General features: G+C 43.5%; 1 protein-coding gene across 2 annotated transcripts in view; it reads left to right on the top strand.

Annotated features, from left to right (window-relative positions):
* LOC117558273 (proton myo-inositol cotransporter-like) overlaps positions 1 to 13,149 on the top strand; it is a 91,977-nt gene that overhangs the window by 26,885 nt on the left and 51,943 nt on the right. For both annotated transcript variants that reach the window (XM_034234329.1, XM_034234331.1), the window contains 2 exons: positions 4,562 to 4,721; positions 11,109 to 11,311. In XM_034234329.1, coding sequence (XP_034090220.1) covers positions 4,562 to 4,721; positions 11,109 to 11,311 — 363 coding nt within the window. The remainder of the gene's footprint in view (positions 1 to 4,561; positions 4,722 to 11,108; positions 11,312 to 13,149) is intronic.

Raw genomic sequence — 13,149 nt, 5'->3', positions numbered from 1 at the left:
AGGGAGCGGGAGCGAGCGCACTGCCTTCACCTAGCTGGAAAAAAAAAGAAGTTTCAGCAGGACAGCCTATCCAGTCGGCTGCTGCTAGAATAAAGCATCACGTCTACCAGGAGTGGAGGCGAGAACACTGCTTCGCTGGTTGAGTGACTGTGTCCAGAGCCACCCCAATGAAGGTTAGGCTCTGAGAGGGGTTCAGACAACTTTTCTCCATGTTCACCATGAGGCCTAGCCGGGCGACATGAGAGAGAAGGAGAGCCGTGTCCTGGATCGTCTGTAACCGGGATGGTGCACAGATTAACCAGTCGTCTAAGGAGAGGGAGAGTCCGATAGGAACACCCTGAACTGGAAATGACGGCCTCTAAAGGCAAAGCGAAGAAACTGCCTGTGATGAGGCACAATAGGCACATGAAAATAAGCGTCCTTCAAGTCGACGGACGTGAACCATTCACCCTGGCCACGGTACGAAGAACGTCCGCTGTGCTCAGCACATGGAAAGTTAAAATCTTTAGGAACTTGTTGAGTCCCCTCAGATCGAGGATTGGGCGAAGTCCACCGCCTTTCTTCCTTACCAGGAAGTAGGTCGAGTAGAAGCTCCCGGGCTGTGAGATGGGGTCGGTCCACAGACTCGATTGCACCCTTGGCAAGGAGGACTGACAGCTCCTGGTTTAGGGCGATTTCTTTTGCCAGGTCGCTTATGGTGGTCATCTTGACCCGGCTTAAGACTGTAGCGGGCCAGCCCCCTCGTGGGGCGCTGAGGCCCATGGCGGGCACCGGTGGACGGAGGGTCCTACATGTCTCTGATAAGGGTGACTGTCAGCCAAACCTGGCGACGAGTCTGGACGAGAGTGGACATCAGGCGCCCAAGCTCTCTAGACATCAGAGGGAACACCTGTAATGAGGCGTCACTGAGGCTGGTAGAGGAAGCGCTAAGAGCATCCTGCTGCGGGGAAGCTGAGAGGGCGAGCATAAGGTGAGAGGGAATTGCCAATACGGCCCATGCGTGCCGCTGCATCGTAAGCCTTAGTGAGCAGGTCATCAGTGACCCGACATTGGAGTCGAGGGCACCTGGCCTCCGACCTCAGAGCTTCGTCAGGGGAAACTGAGGGAAGCAATGGTAGGCTCAACAGCCGGTGTGTGGTCAAGTCCAACTCTTGCCGCATCCTGCATGGCTGCCAGGGCTCGGCCATCGGACGTAAGACTGTAAAGAGCCTTAGTGTCCACCAGCATGCCTGTAACTCCCTCAGATACTCACAAGAGGGAGGAACAGTAAAGGTTGCGAAGAGTGCGCCTAAAGAACACACTGGCAGGCGCTGTTTCGGGCTGCTGCACATCCAGCTGCTGGTGAGCCAGTGCCACGCGAATGACGGTACCCATGGAGCCGTCATCTACCTCCTCCGAGGGACCATGAGCTGAGGTACAGGAGCCAGGCCCAGAAGCATGGGATGGGCTCTCCCCGTCATACTCATCAAATTGAGTGGCTGAAGCTGCCATCGAGAACACATCGTCATCTAGAACCAGCTCAGCCATGTTTGGGCAGCGGCGTGCTCTGCACGGGCAACAGAATGGACAGCCAAGAGGAGTGACTTCATCTGGGCTAGCTCAGTAGTGAGTAGGTCCACCCTGGAGGACAGCCTATCAGGCTTAGTCCTCTTCTTGGGCGGTGCACCCGCAGCCTCTGCGGCCCAATGCCTAGGATGGGTAGGTTGGGCTGTGCAGAGTTGATTGTGCAGGGGGAAGGCCACCCTCAGTCAGTAGTTCAACCTCGGCTAGTCTAGTAGCTCCTACCGCACGAGGCATGATGGTGCAATTCATGCACGGGTCCTCCGAACGGCCCTCCCTCAGATGCTCGAGGCCAAGACAAGAGGGGAGTGAGCACAATAGTAGTTGGCTTGAGCGTGAGCACTCTGCTAACTGGGGTGAGAACAATGAAGTCAGTTAATGGTTTTATGCCGTGAGAGGAGAGCGAGAATACTCTCTCCACTAGCGCCGTAGCAAGTTAGCCTAAGCGAGAGCACTCTGCTAACTGAAGGATTGGAACGGGCATTAAACCAACTGTGTGCAGTGAGAGGGGAGCGGAAACACTCTTCACTAGCGCTGTCGCAAGTTAACTTTGAGCGACAGCACTCAGTTAACTGGAGGATGGAACAGGAACCAACTGTGCGTAGGGAGAGGGGAGCGGAAACACTCTCTTCACTAGCGCTGTAGCAACTTAAAGTGGACCTATCATACTATATTTGAATAATATAGTGTAGGACCATACCTATATAAGGCATATTTATACTCTTTATTTTTCAAAATACCAAACAGATCATGCTGATGGGCTGATTCTGTGAGAACAGCACCATCTACAGGCCTGGCATATGTACTACAGCGTCTCCAGCACTTACGAACGGCAATGTCCGTGGCTGTCTCCTCCTGATTGGTGGAGTTGGCCCAATAGCCGTAGCACCACTTCTGTGACGTCACAGAAGTGTTCAAATCTGGATCAGTCTGTATCAGATCCGTTGCAGCCCCTTATTAAGGGATTTGGGTATAGAGGAAAATAGAGAGGGTTGTGTCTTCTGACACTTGGTGAGTTCCCTGGAACACCGGGGACACATATTCATGTATAAAAGACGTACAAAAGTGCATTTTGCATGATAGGTCACCCTTAACTTTGAGCGAGAGCACTCAGTTAACTGGAGGATGGAACAGGAACCAACTGTGTGCAGGGAGAGGGGAGCGGAAACACTCTTCACTAGCGCTGTAGCAAGTTAGCTTTGAGCGAGAGCACTCAGCTAACTGGGGATAGGACAGGAACTAATTGTGAGCTGTGAGAGGGGAGCAAAGACTCTCTCTTCACTAGCGCTGTAGCGAGTTAGCTTTGAGCGAGAGCACTCTGCTAACTTGGGATAGAACAGGAACTAATTGTGAGCTGTGAGAGGGGAGCGGAGACACTCTCTTCACTAGCGCTGTAGCAAGTTAGCTTTGAGCGAGAACACTCAGCTAACTGGACGATAGAACAGGTAAGGAAACAAATGTATGCGGTGAGAGGGGGGCGGAGACGCTCCCTTCACTAGCGCCGTAACAGTTAGCTTGAACGAAAACACTCAGCTAACTGGACAATAGAGCAGGCAACGAGCCAAATGTATATAGTGAGAGGGGGGCGGAGACGCTCCCTTCACTAGCGCAGTAACAAATTAGCGAGAGCCCCCGGCTAACTTGTACACAGTTATCTCATTAGCTTGAGAATAGATAGCACAATCAGCGATAAACGGTAGCGATCGTGCAGGAGCGTCCGCTCTTTACCGGTCCGGAGCTCCTAGGGTCCGAGCGGTGAACACCGCAGTCCCCTCACTTGGGAGGGCGGACAGCTAGCTCGTCGCAGTCTTTGGAGGACGAGCGTTTTCCTAGCCCGCAGCTCCGATCGAGACGATCACAAGGCTACAGGTAGCGATGAGCTAGAATCTTAATTTTCAATAAGCTAGCTTGGCTTCTACTCAAAAAGTAGTAACCTGCGCAGCGAGAAGATGAAAAAGGACTGAACTCGTTGACAACACCGGAACTTATGCCTTCCGGGGTCATACGAGGTCACACGTGACTTTGTTGATATAAATATTCGACCTACGCATGCGCGAGACAGAAGATATCCAGTGCTAAAGCACCGCCTCTGGCGGTCAGTAAGTATGAAATAGAACAAACTGTTTACCTGGTGGACTTCCAGTACTAAGTAATGGTTGCAAATTAGATATGTCAGACATTTTTAAAGATAAAATGCTACAGCAAATGACTTTATATATTAAGATATTAGTACTCTGCGAATCTGCTTTTGGGTGTTTTAGGGTCGTTTTTCGGTTGATATGGCGACACCCTAATTAATGGCGGTTAGTGGTAACACCAACTGCGGAATAATATTAGACATGTGGGGACTGCAAAACAAACGTTGTTGTTTTTAATAAAGAAGTCTTTGTTCAAAGTGCAATTAACAAAAGTAAGAGTAGTTGTTTACCTCGCTGAGAAGATGGAGCAGCTCCTCGTCTGACCTCGGCTTCTTTCTCCATTACTCCCCGCAATATTTCAAACTGTTTCAGAAAAAAAAGGCCGGAAACGACCAATGTTTTGTTTTGTCGACGGAGTTTGGATTGCAAACAAGCTCACTGACAAACACAATGCATTTTAGGATTTCACAATAAAAGTGAACTTGTGTTACGTTAGGTTAAAACGTTTATTGTGAAGCTAAAGCGGAAGTTGACCTTTGGTTTTATTATTTAGCAGTAGCACACAGTATCTTTGGGGGGAATGTAGCCACTTTTATATAAAAATAGCACTTATTTCACAGATTTTCGTCATAATTTAGCTTATAAAAGTGCCTCAATGTGTTCATTTATGGTAAGTTGTAAACAATGTTTTACAAAACGAAGTCCTTTTTCATCAGTTAGCCTGTATTTCCATTGAAAACAAAAGCATACATGTGCTTGTACAATCTGTGACTCAGCTTGCTTAGCAGAACCATAGACTGTATATCTAAAGAGCATGACCTCCTGCTAAACGTCACTTATCTTCTCTCCCCCCTGCTGTGTAGGTATTGCCTCTATGACAGTGCCAGTGTACATCGCTGAGGCCTCTCCGCCCCACCTCAGGGGTCAGCTGGTGACGGTTAACACCCTCTTCATCACAGCTGGACAGTTCACCGCCAGCCTCGTCGACGGTGCCTTCAGCTACCTGCAGCGTGATGGCTGGAGGTGAGACACAGTGACACACATAAGTTATCATTTGAGTGCTGTCTGCATAAATCCACTTTAGGTAGTTTTCAAAGAAATTTCCATTTACGATTGTCCGTCATACAGTCAGATATGATAATCTCTTCTTGGGGGTTTTATCTTATCAAATGCCAGAAAATGTCTGAAACTATCATTCTAAATGTCAACACATGCACAGGTCAGCCCCTAACATTTGCTGAGAGCAGCTGTGCTGTATGTTTGAAAGATACAGTATTCCTCTTTCATCTGTACTTCTTGTATCTGTTACCTTCTTGGCTATGTTCTGCTTCTGTGTGCATCTTTCCCTGCTGTCATACTGAATGAAGGTTTACTAGCATTCAAGGAACTTTAAGCTGTGCGATACTTTAGATAAGAAATTAAGAATTTGCTGGAGATGACGGAAAACATTTAAAAACCCTAGATTGCTGTGATTCACATGATAACGGGTTTTCAGAAAGACTTATTGATTATGAATGTTGTCTGATTGACGTCATTGCTTGCACAGCAGAATATGCGCCAGGGTGTTTCAATCGGTAAAAATATATTGTTGTTTTGTATGAAACGCCACGCTCCTGCTTCTCCACTGGTACTTTAAGGAATAAAGCTCCCTGAAATGTGATCATTATCGCAGTCTTTTTCTCCTTCTGTTCCCTTTTCATTCTTTGACAGCACCGCATAATGTTGGGTATTTGTAAAAAGGCTGTTCGACAGAATGCATTGAACCCTGCTTGTGTGCATGAGCGGATACAAAGAGGCAATTTTCGTCTTTAGGGATGGGTATTGTTACGTTTTTATCGGTACTTCTACTCGTACCGATCCTGCTCATCGATCCGGTACTTTAACGGTATTTTTATCGGTCCTTTTTGTTATTTTTAAGGGGAAAAAACTAAACAAATTGGAAACAACAATTAACATTGCTTTATTTTATGTAAAATAAATAAAATATATATTTTTTGGAACAAATCATTATAGACTAATGTGATGGTGGAAATGCAAAACGAATAAAATCAAGTACTATACTTAAGTACAATTTACAGTGCTGGTGCATATAAGTAAAACTCATAAGTGCGTTTTTTTGTTTTGTTTATTTGCCAAGATATAAGCAAAACAGGTGGACGTTCAGTTTGCGATGGAAGATATGTAGACTCTCCAATGTCCTGATATCAGTGGGAAGCTTGTTCCACCATTTGGGATCCTGGATAGCAAAAAAGGCGTATCTTTGTTGAGGTGTTGGATGGCATTTACAGCAAGGAGGGAGTTACAGTAGTCAAGGCCTGAGATGAGAAGAGCCTGGACCATATAGATCAGGGTTTCTCAAACTTTTTCATACCAAGGACCACTTAACCAATAAAAAAACACTCATGGACCACCTAACTCCACAAATATAAAAAAAACACATCGTTTTTCGATGGCCGGTTGTAACTATATAAATATAATATATATATAAAATAATGTATTATATTACATTATTGCCTTTGAATTGGATTATTATCGGATAGGATAATAACTTCTGAAAGCAGATGTCCAGGGCAAATAATTGCAAGTCTCTTCAGTGCGCATGTCACAAAACGAGATGCATTGTGGGACATGTAGTTTATGGGCAACCTGCTTCTGTAAAGTGGCGTGTAACCGTATAATAAACGTATTATATTCTTTGCGAGCTCTTGCGGGGCCACATAAAATGAAGTCACGGGCCGGATTTGGCCCCCGGGCCTTGAGTTTGAGACCCCTGCTGTAAGTCATTATTATGACTAACTATCCCGTACTAACGTAATAAATATTTCTGTGTCATTCAAGAGGGCGTGTAGAAAATATGTATTTTGTTGTTTAATTAGATTAATGGTTGGTATTTGGCAGATTTGGAGGAAGTACTCAGATATTTTGCTTGAGAAAACGTATCAATAGTAAACTCAGTAGTTAACAATGAACAATAACTTGACTATTTCATAGAACTACTGAATGAATCGTTGCATCATCACTGATTTTTGCTTCCAATAAATGTGAAATTAATTGATCTACACACATTATGGGATTGCAAAACAAAATAAAATGTTTGAGAGTAAATAAGGTTTTCCACATAGTAAATAAGGAGTAATTTTAGACAAAGCCAAATTGTTTATGTATTAGATTGAGTGATCACACTGTGGGTAGATGTAATTGTAGACCTTATTTTACAAAACTTTATATCACTTAATCACACTCAGCGTACTTCACTGATTCAGCATTGCATTCATACACTGTTAAACCTACTATGGAGAGTATCATCATTTATTAGACATACCGCATTTTGAAGAGGGTAAGAGACAGTGTGTGTGTTTTATAGAATCACACTGTTTCCTGACTTGAAGTAAGGCATGAGGCAGCATGAGGCATTTTGTTGAATTTCAAAAAAAAAATACATTTAATATAGAGAATTTCACAAAGTAATAAACACAAGAAATAAAGCAAGTAATAAGAATGGTTTCAGTCCTCAGCAACTGGAGTCCAGCAGCAACAGAAGGTAGCTTTGATCCGACCGAGGAATCTGCGAAGCCTTCTCATTACTTTTTTAGTCTGAACAGTGGTGACTGAGGCTGCAGCAGTGAGCTCTGCTGGGTTTGCTCCATCAGAACCCAAGGAATCTGAATCTCCTTCATAAGAGAATGGAGGTATTTCTCCCTCAGAAGACACATCTGAATCTCCTTCATAGAAGCGTGGAGGTATGTTTCCATCATACAGCCAGGAATATGGATTTTCTTCATTAGAGCGTTGAGGTATTTCTCCCTCAGAAGACAAATCAGAAGCTCCTTCATAACAGCATGGAGGTATTCTTCCCTTGTAAAGACAGGTATATGGATCTTCTCCATAGAAGTCAGGTTTGCAAACAGCAGAGTTTTTAACCCTGTGTTTTGAAGCCTCCATTGAACAGACGCTCCTAATGAATCTGGAGGAAAAGTAAGAAAGTTAGACATTAAAATAGTGAAACATTCAGTCATTGCATATAGTAAGCCCATCCAACCTCAGAGGTTACTGCTGTGAACAGATACACAGTCACTTACTTGGCTCTGCTGTCAAAGGGCTCAGTCAGGTACGACTTTGTCATGAAGGAGTGCTGCAAAGCATGCTGGGGAGAGATTCTCTGATCCCCGTCAACATGCAGAAGCTGTTTGAGGAGGTCCACAAAAGCCTTCCTGTCCTCAAATTCAGCAGCCTCCTCTTTTGGATAAATCTGGATTTGAAAACAGATTAAGGTCAGTTGATGCAGCCAGAACTATCAGACACAGATTTGAAACTGGTATTGTTTCAGTCTTTACTTATACAACACAGCAAAGAGGACATACATTGACAAGATCATCCAAAGACATCCGGAGGTCTTGGGAGCTGTCCTGCTTCTCTGCCTTTATTTGTATGGCAGCTGGCATTTCGTCAGGCAACTAAGGAACACATTATGAGATTCTTTTGAAAAACAGTCTTTTCAAATGATTTAACCAACTAAAAACAAAAAAGAACATGGGTACTCTACCTTCAGCCTCCATGTTGGATGGTGAGCGGCTACTTCCTGAATGAAGAAGCACTTTGTATATTTGCCAGCACGGAGCATGTGGTCTTCTGGCTGACCCAGAACATCAACTATGAACTTAATCTGAAGACAACATCGACAGAGTTACAGCCAACATTCTGCATAAAAGTATCTGGACATTCGTCTAAGGAACTGAAGCTGACCTACCATCTGATATTCACATTCGACAGGAAAGAGATTATTTGCCAGATAGACGAAAGACAGAATGCAGCCGACGCCCCACACATCAATAGCCTCTGTGAACGGGAGGCCGAGGGAAATTTCGGGAGATCTGAGAAGGAAGCCCAAAGATTAGATCTTTGTCGGCAGGTGTTGAGGACCAAGAGAACAATGTGGATGGTTAGTTGAACCTACCTGTACCCTAGTGGCTGAAGAACCAGGCCAGTCTGGACTTTGGAGGATGTAATAGCTAGGCCAAAGTCTATTAACTTCACTTTAAAGGGCTGGTCCAGCTGGTTGACACACATTATGTTCTCGGGTTTGATATCCGTATGCAGGATGCCAAGACCCTTCAGTGCATCCAATGCCACCAACAGCTGCAAGGTCAAACAGAAGACAGAAGTTGGGTGTTTAGTTTGCTGCTGTGTCAGACTATGGAAGGTTTCATTCAGTAATCCGTAATGCATATATCGAACAAAAGATAATTGCTTCTACATTAAAACTGAAAATACCTGCTTTGCTACGGTAAAGATCTCTTTCAGAGACAGTGGTACCCAGTGTCGTTCCTGCATCAGCTGATAAAGGTCCTGGTCGAGCTTCTCGAATGCTAGACAGGTCTCTCCCAAATGATCAAACCGCTCAAAGAACTTCACTACGTTACTGTGGTCTGGATTCAGTACACTGATGACCTCCAACATGGACACCTAGCGAGAAAATAAGGTTTATAATACTGTGTTGGAGGAGACACAATAAAAGCAAGGGAAACTGTCTTCAAATAATCAAAAGGAGTCCAAAAGTCTACCTCTTTCTCAATGTCCTTGATCGAATCTTTGTCCTTCTTTAGGATTTTTATGGCCACGGTCTCTCTGGTTGCCAGATTTCGGCACTCGGCCACTCTACCAAAGCAGCCTTCACCAATGAACTCCAGAACGGAGTAAGCAGAGGAGCTACTGAACAGAGTTTGACCTGCCCGGATCTCAGGTGCTGTCAGTGTTATGGGGGGAGGAAACGGCGTGTTAAGTCAACACAACATGGACAAACACACAGCTAAACCATAAATAATGCTCTTGTATTTCATATTTTAATGCATTTATTTATAGGAAAACAGATATAAGAGTGGTGAGATAAGGTTAGTGTCAAAACCAACAATGGCCTCCAGTAACAAACACTACTATACTTTATATTTCCCAAGACTGATTGTACGGACAGTGGGCACACAATGTGTTTCACATTGAGCAATCCGTGTTTGATTAGTTTGTTGGGAACACATTGATATAAAGATGGTGTTTTCCAAAGCAGATATATTCCACTTCATGTTGAATTTGGTTTGTGTTGAGTCTTTCTTACCTGATACACCAGAGGCATCAATGTTCGACCACGATGACATTGTCAAAGTGAAACCTTCTCAGTAAAGTGTTTCTAAGGTTGAGGATTAACCTTCAGACCAGAATTGTTCACAAATTATAACTGTGTACCAATGTCTCTAGTCTCAAAAGTGTGTGTCTCTCTCTCAATGCTTGGGGTGTAATGAGATGATTCCAGGGATCTGGAACATAGAACCAACCTCTGTGTTGCAGCATTCCATTCCTTTTAGAACATTCCATTTGGAACTAACCTAAAAATCAGCAGTGACATTCTAAAGAAACATGTTTTTATTCAAACCTTCTCATAAATATAAGACTTCTGCTCCCGGTAGTATGAGTACATACACTTTTTGGGATTTCACAGACTATTGTTCGTACAGTCAAATCACACAGTACAGCTGTGTGTGTGTGTGTGTGTGTGTGTGTGTGTGTGTGTGTGTGTGTGTGTGTGTGTGTGTGTGTGTGTGTGTGTGTGTGTGTGTGTGTGTGTGTGTGTGTGTGTGTGTGTGTGTGTGTGTGTGTGTGTGTGTGTGTGTGTGTGTGTGTGTGTGTGTGTGTGTGTGTGTGTGTGTGTGTGTGTGTGTGTGGTGTGTGTGTGTGTGTGTGTGTGTGTGTGTGTGTGTGTGTGTGTGTGTGTGTGTGTGTGTGTGTGTGTGTGTGTGTGTGTGTGTGTGTGTGTGTGTGTGTGTGTGTGTGTGTGTGGAGAATGAAAACAATTGTTAACATACTTTTTAGTTTAGTACAGTTAGCATTGGGGCAGTAGTTTGTGTTCCAGCTACCTCCAACTCAAATACATTAAATTATCAACCTGATGGAGATTGAAGCCTCTTATTTAAACATATTGTTCCCTGGTCTGATCTGTCCAATACTAGTAAAACATTATTTGTGGAATAGCAATTTTTTTGGGGGAAATCAGCACTAATAGTTTGGACCGGCTGTTAGAATTGCAGAAGATGCAGTATTTTATTTACACTTTGACAACGTGTTAAAGTCAGGATAAAAGTTCAATGCTACATGTATTTTAAGGAGAAGAAAAGCCTTGACATTTTTCCCTAGTGTTTTAATTGAATAAACTAAACCCCCTGATGCTTGCTCGAAAATAACTAAACAAAAACTGAATATATAAGCAAGCTTTTTGCAATCTATTTCTGGAACTGACATTAAGGGAATGGAAATTACATGGCATTGCATGAAAAGTTTTCCATAGTTGCCACGAGTCAAAAACATCTGCTTATGTAGTTCCTGTTATCATTGGCTGACCCATGTATCCCCTCCTTCTCTATCCAGGTACATGTTGGGTCTGTCGGTGCTTCCCGCCATGATCCAGTTCTTGGGTTTCCTGTTCCTTCCAGAGAGCCCCCGCTGGTTAATCCAACGTGGGCTGACTCAGAAGGCCCGTCGCGTCCTCAGTCAGATCCGAGGGAACCAGAACATCGACGAGGAGTACGACAGCATCAAGAACAGCATCGATGAGGAGGAGAGCGGAGGAGGTAACGGGGGGGAAATGAGAGATTTATTATACTGGTGGTTGTTTAGTAAGGGTTACCTGAAGATATTTGAGGTATGTCTTATAGCTTAATGACGTAGAAAATGTAAATTAAAGCTGCTCTTGCCTGTGTATGGATCTACAAGAACAGAAGGTTCTTACAAGGCATGCACAGCAATAGCGTCCATGCACATATTAGGTAAGGGATCATATGCAGCAAGGCGGTCCTTATGGGGAAAAGAACACCGACAGGCTGTTCAGGAGCCTGACGCAAAGTTTGCTTTTCGGCCGAACTGTATACAGTTAAATCGACCGAACTTCTTTCTGCAGATTTGAGCGTCCTTAACAACGGTCAATAAGTCCTTGACAGCGGTCTGTCTGTTCTGGATTAACAACGTGTCACGTGTTCTGAATTGATCAATCAAAATTGAGTATTCAACTAAGCCATGTAATAACATGTGGTAATGTGATAGACATTCATTTGCTCCAAATTTCACTAAACGAAAGTAGGTGTCAGGTAAAACATAGCATTTCGCTAAGCATTTTTTATTCCTCTGGTTGTTCTGGTACCTGGGGATAGCTATTTTAATATATTTTGTTGAGTTGTTAGCTATTTTGTTGGGTTGCCTCTTGCAAAAATGCTCTCTGAAAGGCAGTCTATATGTCTATAGTGACAGCGAGGCTTATGGGAAACTAATATAAACGCCAATGGGATCATTATACTACAACCATTATATTGTGCTATCATTTACTCCGTAATGATAGGCAAAGATGCTGACTGTTGTCACTTTAATTAATACTTTCTTCTTCGTGGTCAATTATTGTGTGAGCTGACCTTTGCTTAGATGCTGCTATTTGGTCAAGGCTTTGCGAGTGTGAGCAGACAATTAGACGAAGCTTTCAGAATGACGCCTGATAGGGGTGTAACGTTTCACAGAAGTCACGGTTCGGTTCGTACCTCGGTTTGGGGGTCACGGTTCGGTACGGTTTCGGTACAACAAGGAAAAGCAAAGAAAAGTCACAAATGCATAATTTTTTTTGCTGTTATTTATTTTTAACAGTCGTGCAAGTTTTGGTATGAAAATAAGGAACTCTAACATTTGGAATCATTAACTGTATTACACAGTTAAAAACAAACCACAAACAGTAACACACACACTCAGATGGCCATATTATTTATATTGGCTGATGTCAAAGAAAAAGGTTAAATAAGCTGTACAACTAAAAAGAATGTCTTGAAAATATTAAAATAAATAATAAGAAAGTGTTTCAATCACAATCAATAAAAGGCAATACAAAACTGTATAACATCTCCTGATGTCAAAATATAAAATAAATACAATGATAACTATAAAATAAAATCTGTACCTTTTAGGAGCAATGTCTAACATGTGTAATTAACTTGTGAGTGTGTGAGGCCATTATGCCTAAATAAAGGTACTCAAGCTTTACTCTATTTTCAAGTTTTTCTTCAAAAAGATGAGTTTGTCTACGTTGTCAGTAGTGAGGGCAGATCTGTTGGCGGTAACTATGTCACCTGCCGTCGAGAAAACCCTCTCGCTGGGGACTGAGACTGACTCGGATGTGATTGAGCATGTTTGATGTGTTACCAATAGCATACCGCACTGCTGTCGAACAACGCTGACACACCGTCCTTGTCCGATCCACAACTCGCACCCCATCATTGTTGTAGTCCACAGGGAACCCGAAATGTTCCCACACACCTGATTTAAAAGAAGCAGGTGGGTCTTCTAGCTCCTGTGTGTTGTCTGAACTCACCATAGATACTAACTTTTCTTCTTCATATATTGTGTTCGTTTTGTTGTGTTTTGTTCTTGTTCT

The sequence above is a fragment of the Gymnodraco acuticeps genome, unplaced genomic scaffold (assembly GCF_902827175.1).
Source record: "Gymnodraco acuticeps unplaced genomic scaffold, fGymAcu1.1, whole genome shotgun sequence".
NCBI classification, from domain to species: Eukaryota; Metazoa; Chordata; class Actinopteri; order Perciformes; family Bathydraconidae; genus Gymnodraco; species Gymnodraco acuticeps.
Note: the sequence above shows the minus strand (reverse complement) of the source record. Positions and strands in the feature narration are given on the sequence as shown.